The 12,983-nt window shown below is 43.6% G+C and overlaps 1 protein-coding gene across 1 annotated transcript in view; it reads left to right on the forward strand.

The window, feature by feature from the left end:
* Positions 1-442: 442 nt before the first annotated feature.
* AP1G1 (adaptor-related protein complex 1, gamma 1 subunit) overlaps positions 443-12,983 on the forward strand; it is a gene marked incomplete at its 3' end in the record, with an annotated part of 23,985 nt that continues 11,444 nt past the window's right edge. Inside the window, exons 1-6 of the mRNA XM_010078943.1 lie at positions 443-644; positions 4,677-4,801; positions 7,340-7,481; positions 8,738-8,834; positions 10,648-10,724; positions 11,886-11,894. Coding sequence (XP_010077245.1) covers positions 444-644; positions 4,677-4,801; positions 7,340-7,481; positions 8,738-8,834; positions 10,648-10,724; positions 11,886-11,894 — 651 coding nt within the window. The remainder of the gene's footprint in view (positions 645-4,676; positions 4,802-7,339; positions 7,482-8,737; positions 8,835-10,647; positions 10,725-11,885; positions 11,895-12,983) is intronic.

A 12,983-nucleotide genomic window follows, 5' to 3' on the forward strand; every position in this document is an offset into this window, starting at 1 on the left:
TTGTATGCAATCTTGTGTAAGTTATTAAACAACATTGCTTTTTGTAAAGGGTTTCTGTCCCAAGTTGTTGTGATTTTGGGATCAGCTCTTTTCTGGAGCATGACTTCTCTGGCAAGCAGCAGATGATGTGAATATGAGAGCATACCTTGCAGAGTGCCGTCCCTGCCTGCTTCAGGTGAGAAGTCTTACGTTCACCTGATGGCTAGCTCAAAGCATAGCAATTCCTGTTGCTAATCTTCTGGAAAAGCAAATGCGAGGTACAATGAATTCCTCCGGTTTTCAAGTTTGCTTTTAACCATGCTACTGAAGCAGTCTGCGTTTTCTTATTTCTTCTATTTGTATAATTGTAGGGTAAGAAAGAAAAAAAAATGTGAAAGTGTGATACCATTGTGAAGGCGTTAGTTACAGTACAAGGTTTACAGATCTCTTTCTTTTCCCAGAGGATGCCAGCCCCCATCAGACTGCGGGAGTTGATCCGGACCATCCGGACAGCGAGAACCCAGGCAGAAGAGCGTGAGATGATCCAAAAGGAATGTGCTGCTATTCGGTCATCCTTCCGAGAGGAAGATAACACATACCGATGCAGAAATGTGGCAAAGCTGCTGTACATGCACATGCTGGGATACCCTGCACATTTTGGACAGGTGGGTCAAGGTGAAGGCTTGCTGTGCTGTGCGCGTATGCCATTCTGCTTTGTGTGTTCTGGGCACGTTGACTGTTTCAGAGCACTCCCAACTACAGTTTTGCTGTCTGTTCTTTGGGATCTTTTGAGGTCTATCTTCACATACATTCTGAACATACATGAGTTAGTTTTGACTTTGTTAGTGAGATCTGCTATTTGGAGACTTAGGTATTTTGTTATCAAACTTAGGGTTAGTCTGCTTCTGCCAGACTGTCTGCTCCTCACCACCAGCGTTTCTGCAGAGCAGTTGTTCTGAAGCCACAGGCCAGTACCTGTGGATATTTCTAGATGGGTGCAAAGCAGCGCTGTGGAGTTCTGTCTCTGATGGAAAATACCAGATGCTTCAAAGGAGGTTCTGTCTTCTTTCCCTTCTAAAGCAATCTGTTCTAGGCAGACAAAATCTGGTCTCTTCCCAGCAACAGGAAAGTGGTGCTCCTTATCCCCATCTCAGTGAGGTGACTTGGAGAATGCTGGTACAAGTTTTCCATTCCTTGGCTTATTTTTGATGTGCTATTTTTGACACAAGTAGGTTGTGGAAAAGGCAAACAGGAAGATGAGAGTTCTCAATCTACAAAATGTTCTTCAGGTTGAGCTTTGCTTACTCTTTGGGGTGTAGTCTGTTTTGCTGAGAAGTCAGGAAGTGTCCTGTTAGTAGTGATCTAACCTAGGCCTTCCGTGAAGCTAAATAAAAAGTAAAATTGTTATATCTCTTAAAGTAGCTTCATGTCTTGGGAATCTATCCATTCATGGCTGGATTTACCAATCCTGACATGTCTCACTGAAACAGTAAACTCGAACCACTGAAATCAAACTCTGAATAGTCTTAGTGTTAGGGAGTGAGTCTGGGCTGCGCTATTGCATGTAAAGTGCATCACCGTACTTCTGCATCATTGCAGTCTTCTCCCAGGATAGCGAGCTGTTGCATAAGAGCAAATGAATTGGTTTGTTGTCCTGTTCTTAACACTTGACGTAGCCAGGCTCCCTGGTCCAAGAGAGAAACTTCCTGTCGCAAAAATTAAGGCTAAGTGTCTAAGAGCTACAAAAAGAATGAAAAGCGTTACAGATAAGTGTCATCTTGAATTTCTACCTTTGACTTAAGTTAGGAATATGTTTAAATTTTATTTGGATTAGTTTATTTTATTATTCAAGTATTTAATCCCATATATGGAAGATTAGACCAGATAACTAATAATTTTTCAGTTTCTGCTTTGGTCAGTAGTGGTAAATTCTCTGTTCACTCTAAGTGGAAGAAGGAGAAAACAGGTCATTCAATGCCTGTTACTGCTACATCTCAAACAGAAGCATCTGTGCTGACTATTTGGGAACAGAGTACTTCATTCAACGGCCGTGGTTCTCATGTGGTTTATCAGCTGTGGTTTCACAGGGGTCTAGGGCCCAAGGCTGAGAAGGGATTTTAACAAGTGTTCTCCAAGGGAGTAAGTTGCACACTTTTGCCTGTCCTCAGTGCTTGTAACTGGAAGGGATCTTTCAAAGTGCAGTGTTGTGTAGGTGGAGTGTAGTTTGTGCGAGCTGGGGACCTGTTGAAGACATGCTGTTCCAGCAGTGGAGTCCTGTAGACAGACGGTGCAGCGCTGTAGACGGCAAGTTTCTGACAGCGACAGGATAAGTACGCAGAAGATGAGTTTTGGTGAGAAACTGAAGAGAGCCACAGGCTGTGTTAGACAGTCTCTCTTAGAGATGTAGCAGGTGTCTGGCTTCAGCTCACAGTGTGGACGGGGTAACCAGTGATAGAAGAGACTTTAAAGAAGGTGTCAGAATTAGTGAGTGGTTGACCTACTTCTTTCCAGGCCAGGGATGCTCAACTTTGACCCAGAATATCTTGTACAGAAATACGAGCATGAGCCCTATATTTAGCCAGTGCATGCTGATATGTACTGGATCGCAGGCTGTCTCTTCAGCCTGTGCAAAGGCCATTTGTGCAAGTTTAGAAGGTATCAGGCAGCCTGGGAAAATGGTCAAATAACTTTATTATTATTGTCATTATTTCCACGTGCAAAAAAGTTCCAGTTGGAAGGAGTGGGTATGTCAGTAGAAACTGGGTAAGCTGTGGTCTGACTGTATGCCTGTATCAGATCCGGCTTTACTGGTGTATCTGTTACAGTACTGATGTAGCGGATTTTCATTGTTTCTCTGAATGAAATGGATATAATGGTATCAAGATTTCTTCCACTAATTAGATCTACTAAGAGCTTCAGCTGATCATGTTTCTTAGTGTTGCCGTGCCTGGAGCTAGTTTGCATGTATTTGTATACAAGTGAAACAAGAAGTAATCATCCTTTCATGGAGTAAACGTCAATAATGTCTTTCAAATTCAAAAGTACTAGAAATATGTCTTACACTCTCTGTTGTGGTCATTAGTTTCCTTCTGCTTTTTCTTAGTTGTTTGTCTTCTGCCTTTATTGGCTCTTACACTGCAGCTTAGATGTCATCGATTCCGTGTTGCATTTTTGCAGAGAGATGTGTAAGAAAGTGTCTTGTAAACCCGGAGAAGAAGGTTGGTTCAGAGGTGCGTTATTCTCTGACAGAAAGCACTGGAAAGATAAGAGGTTGATATCCAGTGTTGTGTCCCTTATCCCTGGCTGATCTTGCCCGTTTGTGCATGTTCAGAGGTGGTTCTTTATTCTAGAGTTTCAGCCCCTTTAAACCTAGCAAACCGACCTTTCTTTCAAGCCTTTTCTCACCAGTTTCCTGCTCAGGCTGGGTGTTCATACGTGGCACCTTCTTGTACAGTTGGGTTGTATGTCCTGATGCTGTGCAGTTGTGAGAACTTGTCAGTAGCTGGGCCATAGCTCTTCCTTTCCTCAGCACTTTCATTTTCTTATCAGTATCCTGTACAGCTTTACCTTCCTGATGTGTCTGTGCTTCTTGCATCTCAGCTGTGTCTGTGGCCCTGTTAAGCTTCCCCGTAGCTAGGGACCTGGAAGACTTTTCATGATGCCCTGTTTTTTTGCCTTTGCTTCCTTTACAATGGATCCGTTGCAAGCTCTGTCTGACCCCTCCTTACATCCTTTGTGTGTGCTCCCTTGCTGCCCCAGCTAACTTGTAAAACTGACTTAACAGGATCTGCTTGTGGGGGAGAGGTCTCTTACCTGCTTTGGGAAGCCGTTTCTGCTGCCTCCAGTGCGGAAAGTGGAGATTGATTATACTTGGTTAGTTATCTGTTAGAGAAAAATATTGTCAGAATACCTGTGGTTGATGTCTCTCCCCCCTCCCCCCAGTAAGAAAGTTTACAAATGGGTTAGCAATTAATTTCTTAATCAGCTGAGTGGAAGTGGCAGCTGTGCACGTTATCCGAGGGATCTCCTTTATGCTGTTGAACACAGTTGACATTTCTACATGATGGACGGGAGGTTTGTAGTGGCTACAGTGCATGTGATCTTAGTCAAACTTCAGGTGTTCAAACAGAGATTACAGAGCAGCACAAAAACTGTACTGTCTCTGACTGTATCTAAGGTTTACCTTGCTAGCAAGTTAGTTACCTATAATAATAAACAAAAACTGGTTTTGAAAACTTAACTCACAGAGCACTGATCCCCTTTCTGGTGGGTAGATGGACCCATTTCAGCCTGGTTCAGAAGTTTCCAGTGCACGTCAAACATGACCCGTGATCTAGATTTCCAGATCTTTACTATTTTGTTTTTAGTGATGGGTCTCGTGTCTCTGTAAGTATGTTATCTTTTACTTTCGTGGTCTGACATAAACCCACATATCTGGTATATCCGGTATATGCTTATATCTGGTTTATGCAGGAGCTGCTAATGATGTTTCTGCTGGCTTGCTGGGACCTTTGGCAGGTCGTTTAACCTTTCTTTGCTTTCCACATCACCAAAACAGGAATAAAGTATACTTTTAAAAATGCATTCTAAGATACCTAAATGGGTAAACATCAAAATTCAAACTGTTTTTCCTCTAGCTAAGAAGTAGTTTAAGCTAATTCTGTCTTTTTTTTTTTTTTCCTTTTTTTTTTTTCCAGTTGGAGTGCCTCAAGCTCATTGCCTCTCAGAAATTCACAGACAAGCGCATTGGATATTTAGGTGCCATGTTGCTGCTGGATGAGAGACAGGATGTCCATCTTCTTATGACCAATTGCATCAAGAAGTAAGGGTACCACCTCTCTCTCCATCAACACATGCTTTGAGGTTTCAGGATCTGACAGCACACCCCTGACAGTGATGTTTTGAGTACTTTAGGTTTTTTCCCTTGTGTTAGAAAACTGTTATCTTCAATTTGTTGTATGCTGTTAACCATACCAGACTGTTCTAGTATCGTACTGTATTGGGTGATCATGCCTAGCTTCCTGGGAGGGAAGAGAATATAAAATTGCATTGGTCCTAAAGAGGTGTATGTGGCAAACAACACTTTGTGTAACTGCTGTTACGGGATGGTAGTACATGTTTCTGGAGGTCATGTTAAGATCACTCAAATCAGGAGGATGAACTGACCACAGTAAGCTGCTCATCAGTGCACGAGACCTCCAGTTCTTGTGAAGAACTCTCTTCCATTTCTGTAAATTAGCTATCTTCCAGCTTGCTGCAGGAAAGCGCCAGGCGAGCAGTAATCAGCATCAATAAAGGTCCATGCGCCTCTTAAATATGATTGAATCAGCATGATTTTGTAACACTGTTAAAAGGTTGCAGGCTGGATTGGCCGTTGTATGTCACATGCTGCAGCCATGTTGTCCTGCGTGGGTTTACTTGACTTCTGCTGGTGAGCTCTGAAGAGTCATCTGACTTTAAGAACCAAGGCTGTGTGTCCTGCTTTCTTTGTAAGGTTGGCCCAACCATCCTGGTGAATCGTTTTCCTTGGAAGCAAGGCAGCAGCTTGGGATGTGCTGTCTGCTTGGTATCTTGCTGAAATCAGACGAGAGGATAGGAAATAAGCTTTTTTTTTTTTTTTCTTTTTTCCTCTCAGCCAAAGGCTGTTACACTGGGCTGTTTTACAGTGTAGTTCGGTAGGTGATGACTGCTGCGTTCCGATAACGCTCCTCTTCAAGATGGGTGGGAGCAGGAGTGGAACAGCTGGGTTCTGTTTGATTTATCCAAATGCCTGCTCGATGGTGTGTGGTGTGTCTGGTTTTATTATTATTTAATTCTAGAACATAAGCCTCCCAGATACTAGCACATATTGTATTGTTCTTCAGTTAGACAGTGGCCTCAAAGGGCTTGGAGAGAAACTTGACAAAACTGCAGGCTGGAGGATCTGTGGCTGTGGACCTAGCATCCAGGAGAGAAGAGACTTCGGCTAAAGATTTTTCATTGAAGCGTCGTACCTGTGAGGTTCTTCCATTAGAACTAGACTGCTAGGTTAACACCTCTCTTGATTTTTTTTACGCTAAAATGAGTTTGAGAAGAGTGTAGTGAGTTTGAACTGTAAATGGGTCAGACTGGAGCCGAGCAAAACTGGTGGAGAGCTCCCCACCACCTCAGTGGGTTGTTTATTGCTTTCTCCTTTGGCTTCTGTACCTGTCACTTTGTCTTGCTTTTATCTAGACCTAAGGTGTTTGATTTGTGGTATTGTCTTCCATTATTTTATAGCAAGACCTAGACTTCCGATACAAAAAATGTGAGCACTGTTGCGAGGCACTTGCTTGGTCATACACACAGCTGTATATAGCTGCCAAAAATTTCTTAAAGGAAGGAAACAAAAAACCAACCCATGTAGTGGCATGTGCTATCTGTTCCTTCATCTGCATGTTGCCATGGGTGCTTGCTGTTACAACCAGAATTCTGTCTCTTGCTTTCTGCACGGTGTGTGCATTCGGTTGCACACCAGTTGTTTCCCCGCTCTCCCATCATGCGGTCCCCAGCTCCCCTTGCCGCCCAAACCAGGAACCATAGGTTTTACCTTCTTCAACACTGAATCCTAGACACTGTGGTGACATGAATACCAAATAGTCTGATGGAAAAGCAGTGTAGAAATTAGTTTTAGAGGCTGCTGGGTTTGCCATGCCAAAGGTATATTGTCTTGTACTTTGGGTGACATTGTTAGCTGGCCTCAGAAATAGCATCCCCTGTTACGTGATTTACCTTACTAGTGACTGCTTTTTGCAACTTCCTGAGGCATATGAACAGTTAGGATTGCTAAATGAAATTTCTGTGTGGATTATTTTTGAGGTGTGCGAGTGGTGGGGTGTGTGGTTTTTACTCAGGATGGAGGATATTTTTACACAGAATTTTATGTGCGGCTTGGTTCGTCAAGGCAGAAGCTGAAGCCTGTCCTAGAATGCATTTAAAATGTGACAGCCCACAGCGTCACTGCGGGACTGTCCTTCATGTTAGGTTCTTTTCTGCATGCAAGTCCCAAAATACAATGTTTTGGCTTTACTTCAGAAGTTTTAATGGAATTCTGTGTCGTCTTCCCTCTTCTCAGCTCAATCCCTAGATACCCACTGATAGATTTAACCGAGTATTTTATCTTTAGAATTCTAAGGATTCTAAGTGGAAGTGGTAGCAAACCCTGTGGAATGTGTACTCAGAGCTGCTCTTGCTCCTAACGTGTGCTCCCAGGTAGCTGGGAGTCTGGAGAGGAGTTCTGGCCACGTGTGCAGCTGGTTAGGTGGCTGTAGATACAGATGCCTCCTCTCGTTCAGGTTCTCTGTGTGCATGCTGATTTGGCTCTTTTTGTTCTCCTCTGCAGTGACCTTAACCACAGCACGCAGTATGTGCAGGGGCTGGCACTCTGCACCCTTGGCTGCATGGGCTCCTCAGAGATGTGCAGAGACCTTGCGGGAGAGGTGGAAAAGCTCCTCAAAACTTCCAACTCCTATCTTAGAAAGAAGGTACTTCAGGGAACTTTTGAATACTTTGTTATGGATTAAAACTCACGGTTGATCAGATACCTTGCTAATATCTGGAATACTAGATGGCTTGGATCACACTGGCTATTTTCCCAGTGTGCAAGATGGATAGAGGTCAAAACTCCATGTCTGTCTACAGCAGGGATGTGTGTAAGCCTGTAAAAGACAAGCCTCTGAGAGGTGAGGCAGTTGTTTCTGTTTTGATTCTTTCTACCTTAAGGTTGTTGACAGTAATGTGAACGCCTGCCCATTCGGACCTTAACTCTAAACTTCTAGTCATCAGTTTTGTTTCTGTATCTTCTCAGGTAAGTCCAGAGAGACTTTGGTCATTATCAGTGCAGGCTGACATCTGAAGATTTCAAACTATATGATCTCTTGTGTTGATGGTGGTAACAGTAGTATGTGAGATACAAAGGTTAAGGGCTTGAAAGGGGCAAACAGTTACAAATTGTCTCATTTCCTACACATGTGCTGTAGCATCTGCAAAGTGTAATCGCCCTTGTTCTTTTAAATTTGTTTCGTAGTTAGGTCTTGGGGAGGGTGGGGAGCAGTAAGATTTAGGAAGATGTGCACTGGTACTTCTCTGTCCAGCACTGGGTGCAGGGAGAGATCGTAGAGAAAGCAATGCCAAGAGGTCCTGCAGTGTTCTGGGAAGAGTCCCTCAGTGCGCTTGCTTCTCAAGCAGCTGCAAGCAATGATGTCTCCTGTTGCTTCTGCACCCTAGAAGAAGCAGGCAATATTTTTGGAGTGTACTTTTGTTTTTCATAGGACCCATCACCTGCAGGTGTAAGTTATTTTGTGGGGAAAGAGACTGTATTCAAGGGGAAAGAAGATGAACCATGAATTTGACATAAATTTCATTATTTGCTCCCAATGCAGTGTCCCCTCCCTAGCAACAGGAGGACAAGCTGAAGCAGCCCTATTAAAGGCAGAGCTGCTGTGCAGTTAGTATCGCTTCTGATGTGAATAATGTAAAAATGAACCATTGCTAGTGGGAATATTACTTTGTAGCTCGGTGCTTTTTTTTCCCTCTGTCCTCGCTCGGGGTGGGTTTATTGAACTCTTCTCTGAATGCTGTTTAGTATCACTTGTCATAGAGAGACAGAAAAATGTACCGTAAACTTTCCAGGCCTTTGTGTGTCATGAAGAGGGTGATGGTTCCCACTGTGCTAGATGTTCTCAGAACATGTATCGTTGTCGTTACAGTATGTACTGACAAAGCTGTTCTTCCTGTGCAGGCGGCATTGTGCGCTGTTCATGTCATTAGAAAGGTGCCTGAACTCATGGAGATGTTCCTGCCAGCCACCAAAAACCTGCTGAATGAGAAGAACCATGGTAATGCCTGAGACACTGCTTAGCAAGGCTGTGCCATCCTTTATGGGATGGTGCACTTGCTATCTGAGCCTTTTGTTTGGAAGGAAATTCCAAGGTGTATTTGTATGATGTGTTTCTTCCCATTTCTGTGCAGTGAAAGCCAATGCCATTCAGAAGGAAGGGGTGTGTCATGTGGCATGGGTGACAAAAGGAACTCCCACTGTTTTCTGATACACTTCAGAGTGTGTGAAATGAGAAAGTTTGTGATTTTTATCCAATACACTGCCTGAAGGGACTCTAATGTGCACTTTTTTTTTTTTTTGGGGGGGGGGTGTCTCTTCTGTTAGCGTAGCACTATAGGATTCTCTGATATAATTTTAGCACACATTCCCAGCACTGAGTATCAGGAAAGTCTTTCTTCAGTGCTGTTTTTCATCAGAACTACATCATAAAACACATTTTCACCTTAATGGTCCTTTGCAAAATTATTCTGGTTTAATGAATTTTCTTGCGAAAGTGCTTCTAGAAGATTATTTAAAGAGAAATGCTAATATTAACACCTTGACTAATTTGTATCAAGCCTACTGCTCACTTCCCAAAGTCTTAGTCCTGGGTCACATCTGCAGTGAGCACATGCCTTAAGAAAATAGGTGAGTGTGCTAGGAGTTCTATAGCAGATGTTTGCCATGCTGAAAACCCATTACAGGGGGAAATTCAGTCTCAAGACGGGGAAGTTGTAAGTACAACAGTGCTACCAGGCCACAGGAGCTTCCTGACAAACTATTGTTTCCATTTTTTTTTGCCACATGTGTTGTAAACCTTTGAGATACAGGACGGCTTGCACATGGAATGTGATTCATGTGTGTGCAGCTACTTTACCTTGATTTAAATTGTGATGATCGGAACGTTGAGACCAGGCACTGCTTCAAACAGGCAGTGGTCTGTAAGACTCTTTGTCAATAGGTGGTGCCACATGTTGAATCCTGGGGTCAGTGTTGGGCCCCTCACCACAAGAAGGACATTGAGGGGCTGGAGCAGGTCCAGAGAAGGGCAACGAAGATGGGGAAGGGTCTGGAGCACAGGGCTGACGAGGAGCGGCTGAGGGAGCTGGGGGGGTTCAGTCTGGAGAAGAGGAGGCTGAGAGGAGACCTCATCACTCTCTACAACTGCCTGAAAGGAGGGTGCAGTGAGGTGGGTGCTGGGCTCTGCTCTAAAGGAACAAGTGATAGGACAAGAGGAAACGGCCTCAAGTTGCACCAGGGGAGGTTTAGCCTGGAGATTAGAAAAAATTTCTTCACTGAAAGAGTGATCAAGCGTTGGAACAGGCTGGCCAGGGAAGTGGTGGAGTCACCATCCCTGGAGGGGGTCAAGAAACGTGTAGATGTGGTGCTTAGGGACATGGGTTAGTGGGTTGGGTGGTGTTTGGTTGGACTTGATGATCCTTGAGGTCTTTTCCTACCTTAATGGTTCTATGATTTCTATGAATCATAGAATGGTTTGGGTTGGAAGGGACCTTAAAGGTCACCTAGTCCAACTCTGTCTCTTACCATCCAACTGTATATTTAGAATGCAAGTTTCTGCAGACAAAGTCCAATTTCTCTCCTCCTTTGGCCTTCAGTTGCAGCTTTAAGACATGAGGATGTTGCTATCTGCGTTCCCTTGGGCACAGCTGCAAGTGCAAATATATTTTGGGGTAGATATGCTGTATTGTAGAAGATTATTTTTTTATTATTATTATTTCCTGTGGTTTCCTTATTATCTTTGTCACCTGTCTGGAGCCAATTAAATTATGCTAAATGTAGATACTTTTTTCTTTTCCGTCCCTCACCTTTAGGTGTTCTTCACACGTCAGTTGTCCTCCTCACAGAGATGTGTGAGAGAAGCCCAGACATGCTTGCACACTTCAGAAAGGTAAGGGTGAACTGATAATATTGTAGAGTTAATATTTATGATTTTGGTTGTGGTGGGCTGGGGTTTTTGTTTTTTTTTACTGATGCAGCCTCTTAGTCTCCCTAGTGAAAGCAGTGTGAAAGTGTAATAAAATCCTTAAAACTATTTGGGTGAAGAATTTAATGATTCTGTCTACTTGTTACCATTTTTTTTTTAAGTTGTTAAATTTGGGGATTTTGGGTGTATCTAGCCCTAATCCCCTTCAGTAAGTTGGTAAATTGTCAAACATCAGTCTTGAGACTGTGCAGTATGAAACTCATCCTAAAGTTAGATTTAAAGTGTCCTCTCTGATGTTCCCTGGGGGCTTTTTCCACTCTTTGTATCTAATTGCATAGTAACATTGGAATCACAGAGGTACTGAACGTAAAGAGGCAAAGATAAAAAACTGAGGCTTATACCAACACCTGCATGCCTTAGCCACAGCCACACAATTGTATAGACCCAGGGCAGAGATACCCATGTAGATACCTCATCCCTGGTGCATGCTATATTACATCATTTTCCATTTTAGCCTCTGGGTTTGAGAGTCAAAGTCACTCTTCTTCCTCTGGTTAGGAATGTTTGCTTCCCCTGCCCCTGCACAAGCTTCGTTACGCTGTTTGCTGTCATTTGCTGTGCAGTATTGTTGCCATATGAAAGACTACCAATGGAAAGGTGTCTGACAAGGTCATTGAGTATGTCATTCTGACTTGGTCAAAGGAGAAATTGAGCAATGCTGATAGAGCAGAACTGTCCATTTGCTCCTCTGAAAGTCTCAAAGATGCTTATTTATTTGCACGTGCAGTTTACTGTTCTTCCTTGGCTTGTCTGTATCATTAGGGATTTCTAGCAGTGCAACCTTCGATACATCTTAGCGTTTTGGCATGCATCTTCCCTTGCCCTGTCAATGTCAAAGCAGGAGGTGGAAGTGGGAACAGGGTCATCCTGAAGGTGGCCATCCGTGCTGCTAATGGCTCAGTTAAGATGATAGCCATGGGAAAAGAGAGAAGAGCTGAGTCCACAAAATTCTTTTCTAGCTATCTCTGGTAGTTGTTGATGCTGTGAATGGTATAACATTGATCTGTCCCTAATGCCTGCTTCGTCTGTTTTGTCCCTTTTGTTTGGTATCCTGCTGTGTGTTAGAATGAAAAGGTAAGAGTTAATTCTTCTAGACGGTGCATGCTTGCGTTGAATCGTAGATGTTTGTCTCTTGTGAGGCAGTGCCTCGCAGTGCAGCGTTTGTGATTGATGCTCTGTGCTTAGATCAGTTGTACCTGTCTAATGCTTTTGTGTGCGGGTCTGGTCTTGTCACTAAATCTCTGTGCCCACGGCAGCCCTGAATCTCAGTTGAGGCCATCTCCAAACACGAGCCTGCTTTCCTCAAGCTCTCTCTCATTTAAGGAATACTTCAGGGATTTATTTTTTTTTTTTGTGCATATGCAAACTGTAGTCCTGGGCTTTCTTTTTACCATGAGCTGGGCTTTGTGTGTTGCCTGAATCACAGGGCAACTTTGGGTGGTTCCCAAAAGGGAGCAGGAGAGACAGTTACTTAGCTGCCAGTAGCTGGGCCTACTGTGCTGTGAAGAGCTACGAAGTACGGATGCTCTGCTGATATTTTTCATGGGTGTAATTGGACAACAGAAGACTGGGGAGGGGTGGCCCTCAACCGATCTCCATGGCTGTAGTGTTTCCCTTTGTTTGTCCTGTCCTCAGTCTTGATAATTCTTGCATGTTAGAAAGCAAATAAAATGTTAATCGGGGTTCCGGGACTGCTCCAGCAGAACACTCCACTTGTTTGTTACTCTGTCTTGGGGGAAGATATTGCAGCGTCCTTGGTTTCCAGTTAAGGCAGATAATAGGAAATCCATGGTTCCTTTTGTTTGTGTGTTTTGTGAAATGCACGTTTTCAGAGGAGTATGTAGTTACTGAAGAGCAAAGGTAGGAGTAAAAAGGGATGATGGGAGAACTCAGCGGGTTTTCTTCTTGCACTGTACCAGAAACATGCGGGACTTTAATGCAGGTAGTACGTCCACAGGCAGCTGGTGGGCTTTGTAAGTCACACTGTGGTTTTGGCACCTTCTGCTACTATCTGTCCCGAATCTGAAGCACCATCTTGATTTGGTTTTGTCAGAAGTGGCATCTTTTCTAAAAGCAATCTCTGATCTGGTAAGAATTTAGTGTGAACACAGTCCCTGACTCATAGTAGACGTACGTGAATGCAGGAGCAGCCCGTCCCAAGGA

The sequence above is a fragment of the Pterocles gutturalis genome, unplaced genomic scaffold (assembly GCF_000699245.1).
Source record: "Pterocles gutturalis isolate BGI_N339 unplaced genomic scaffold, ASM69924v1 scaffold25183, whole genome shotgun sequence".
Taxonomy (NCBI): domain Eukaryota; kingdom Metazoa; phylum Chordata; class Aves; order Pterocliformes; family Pteroclidae; genus Pterocles; species Pterocles gutturalis.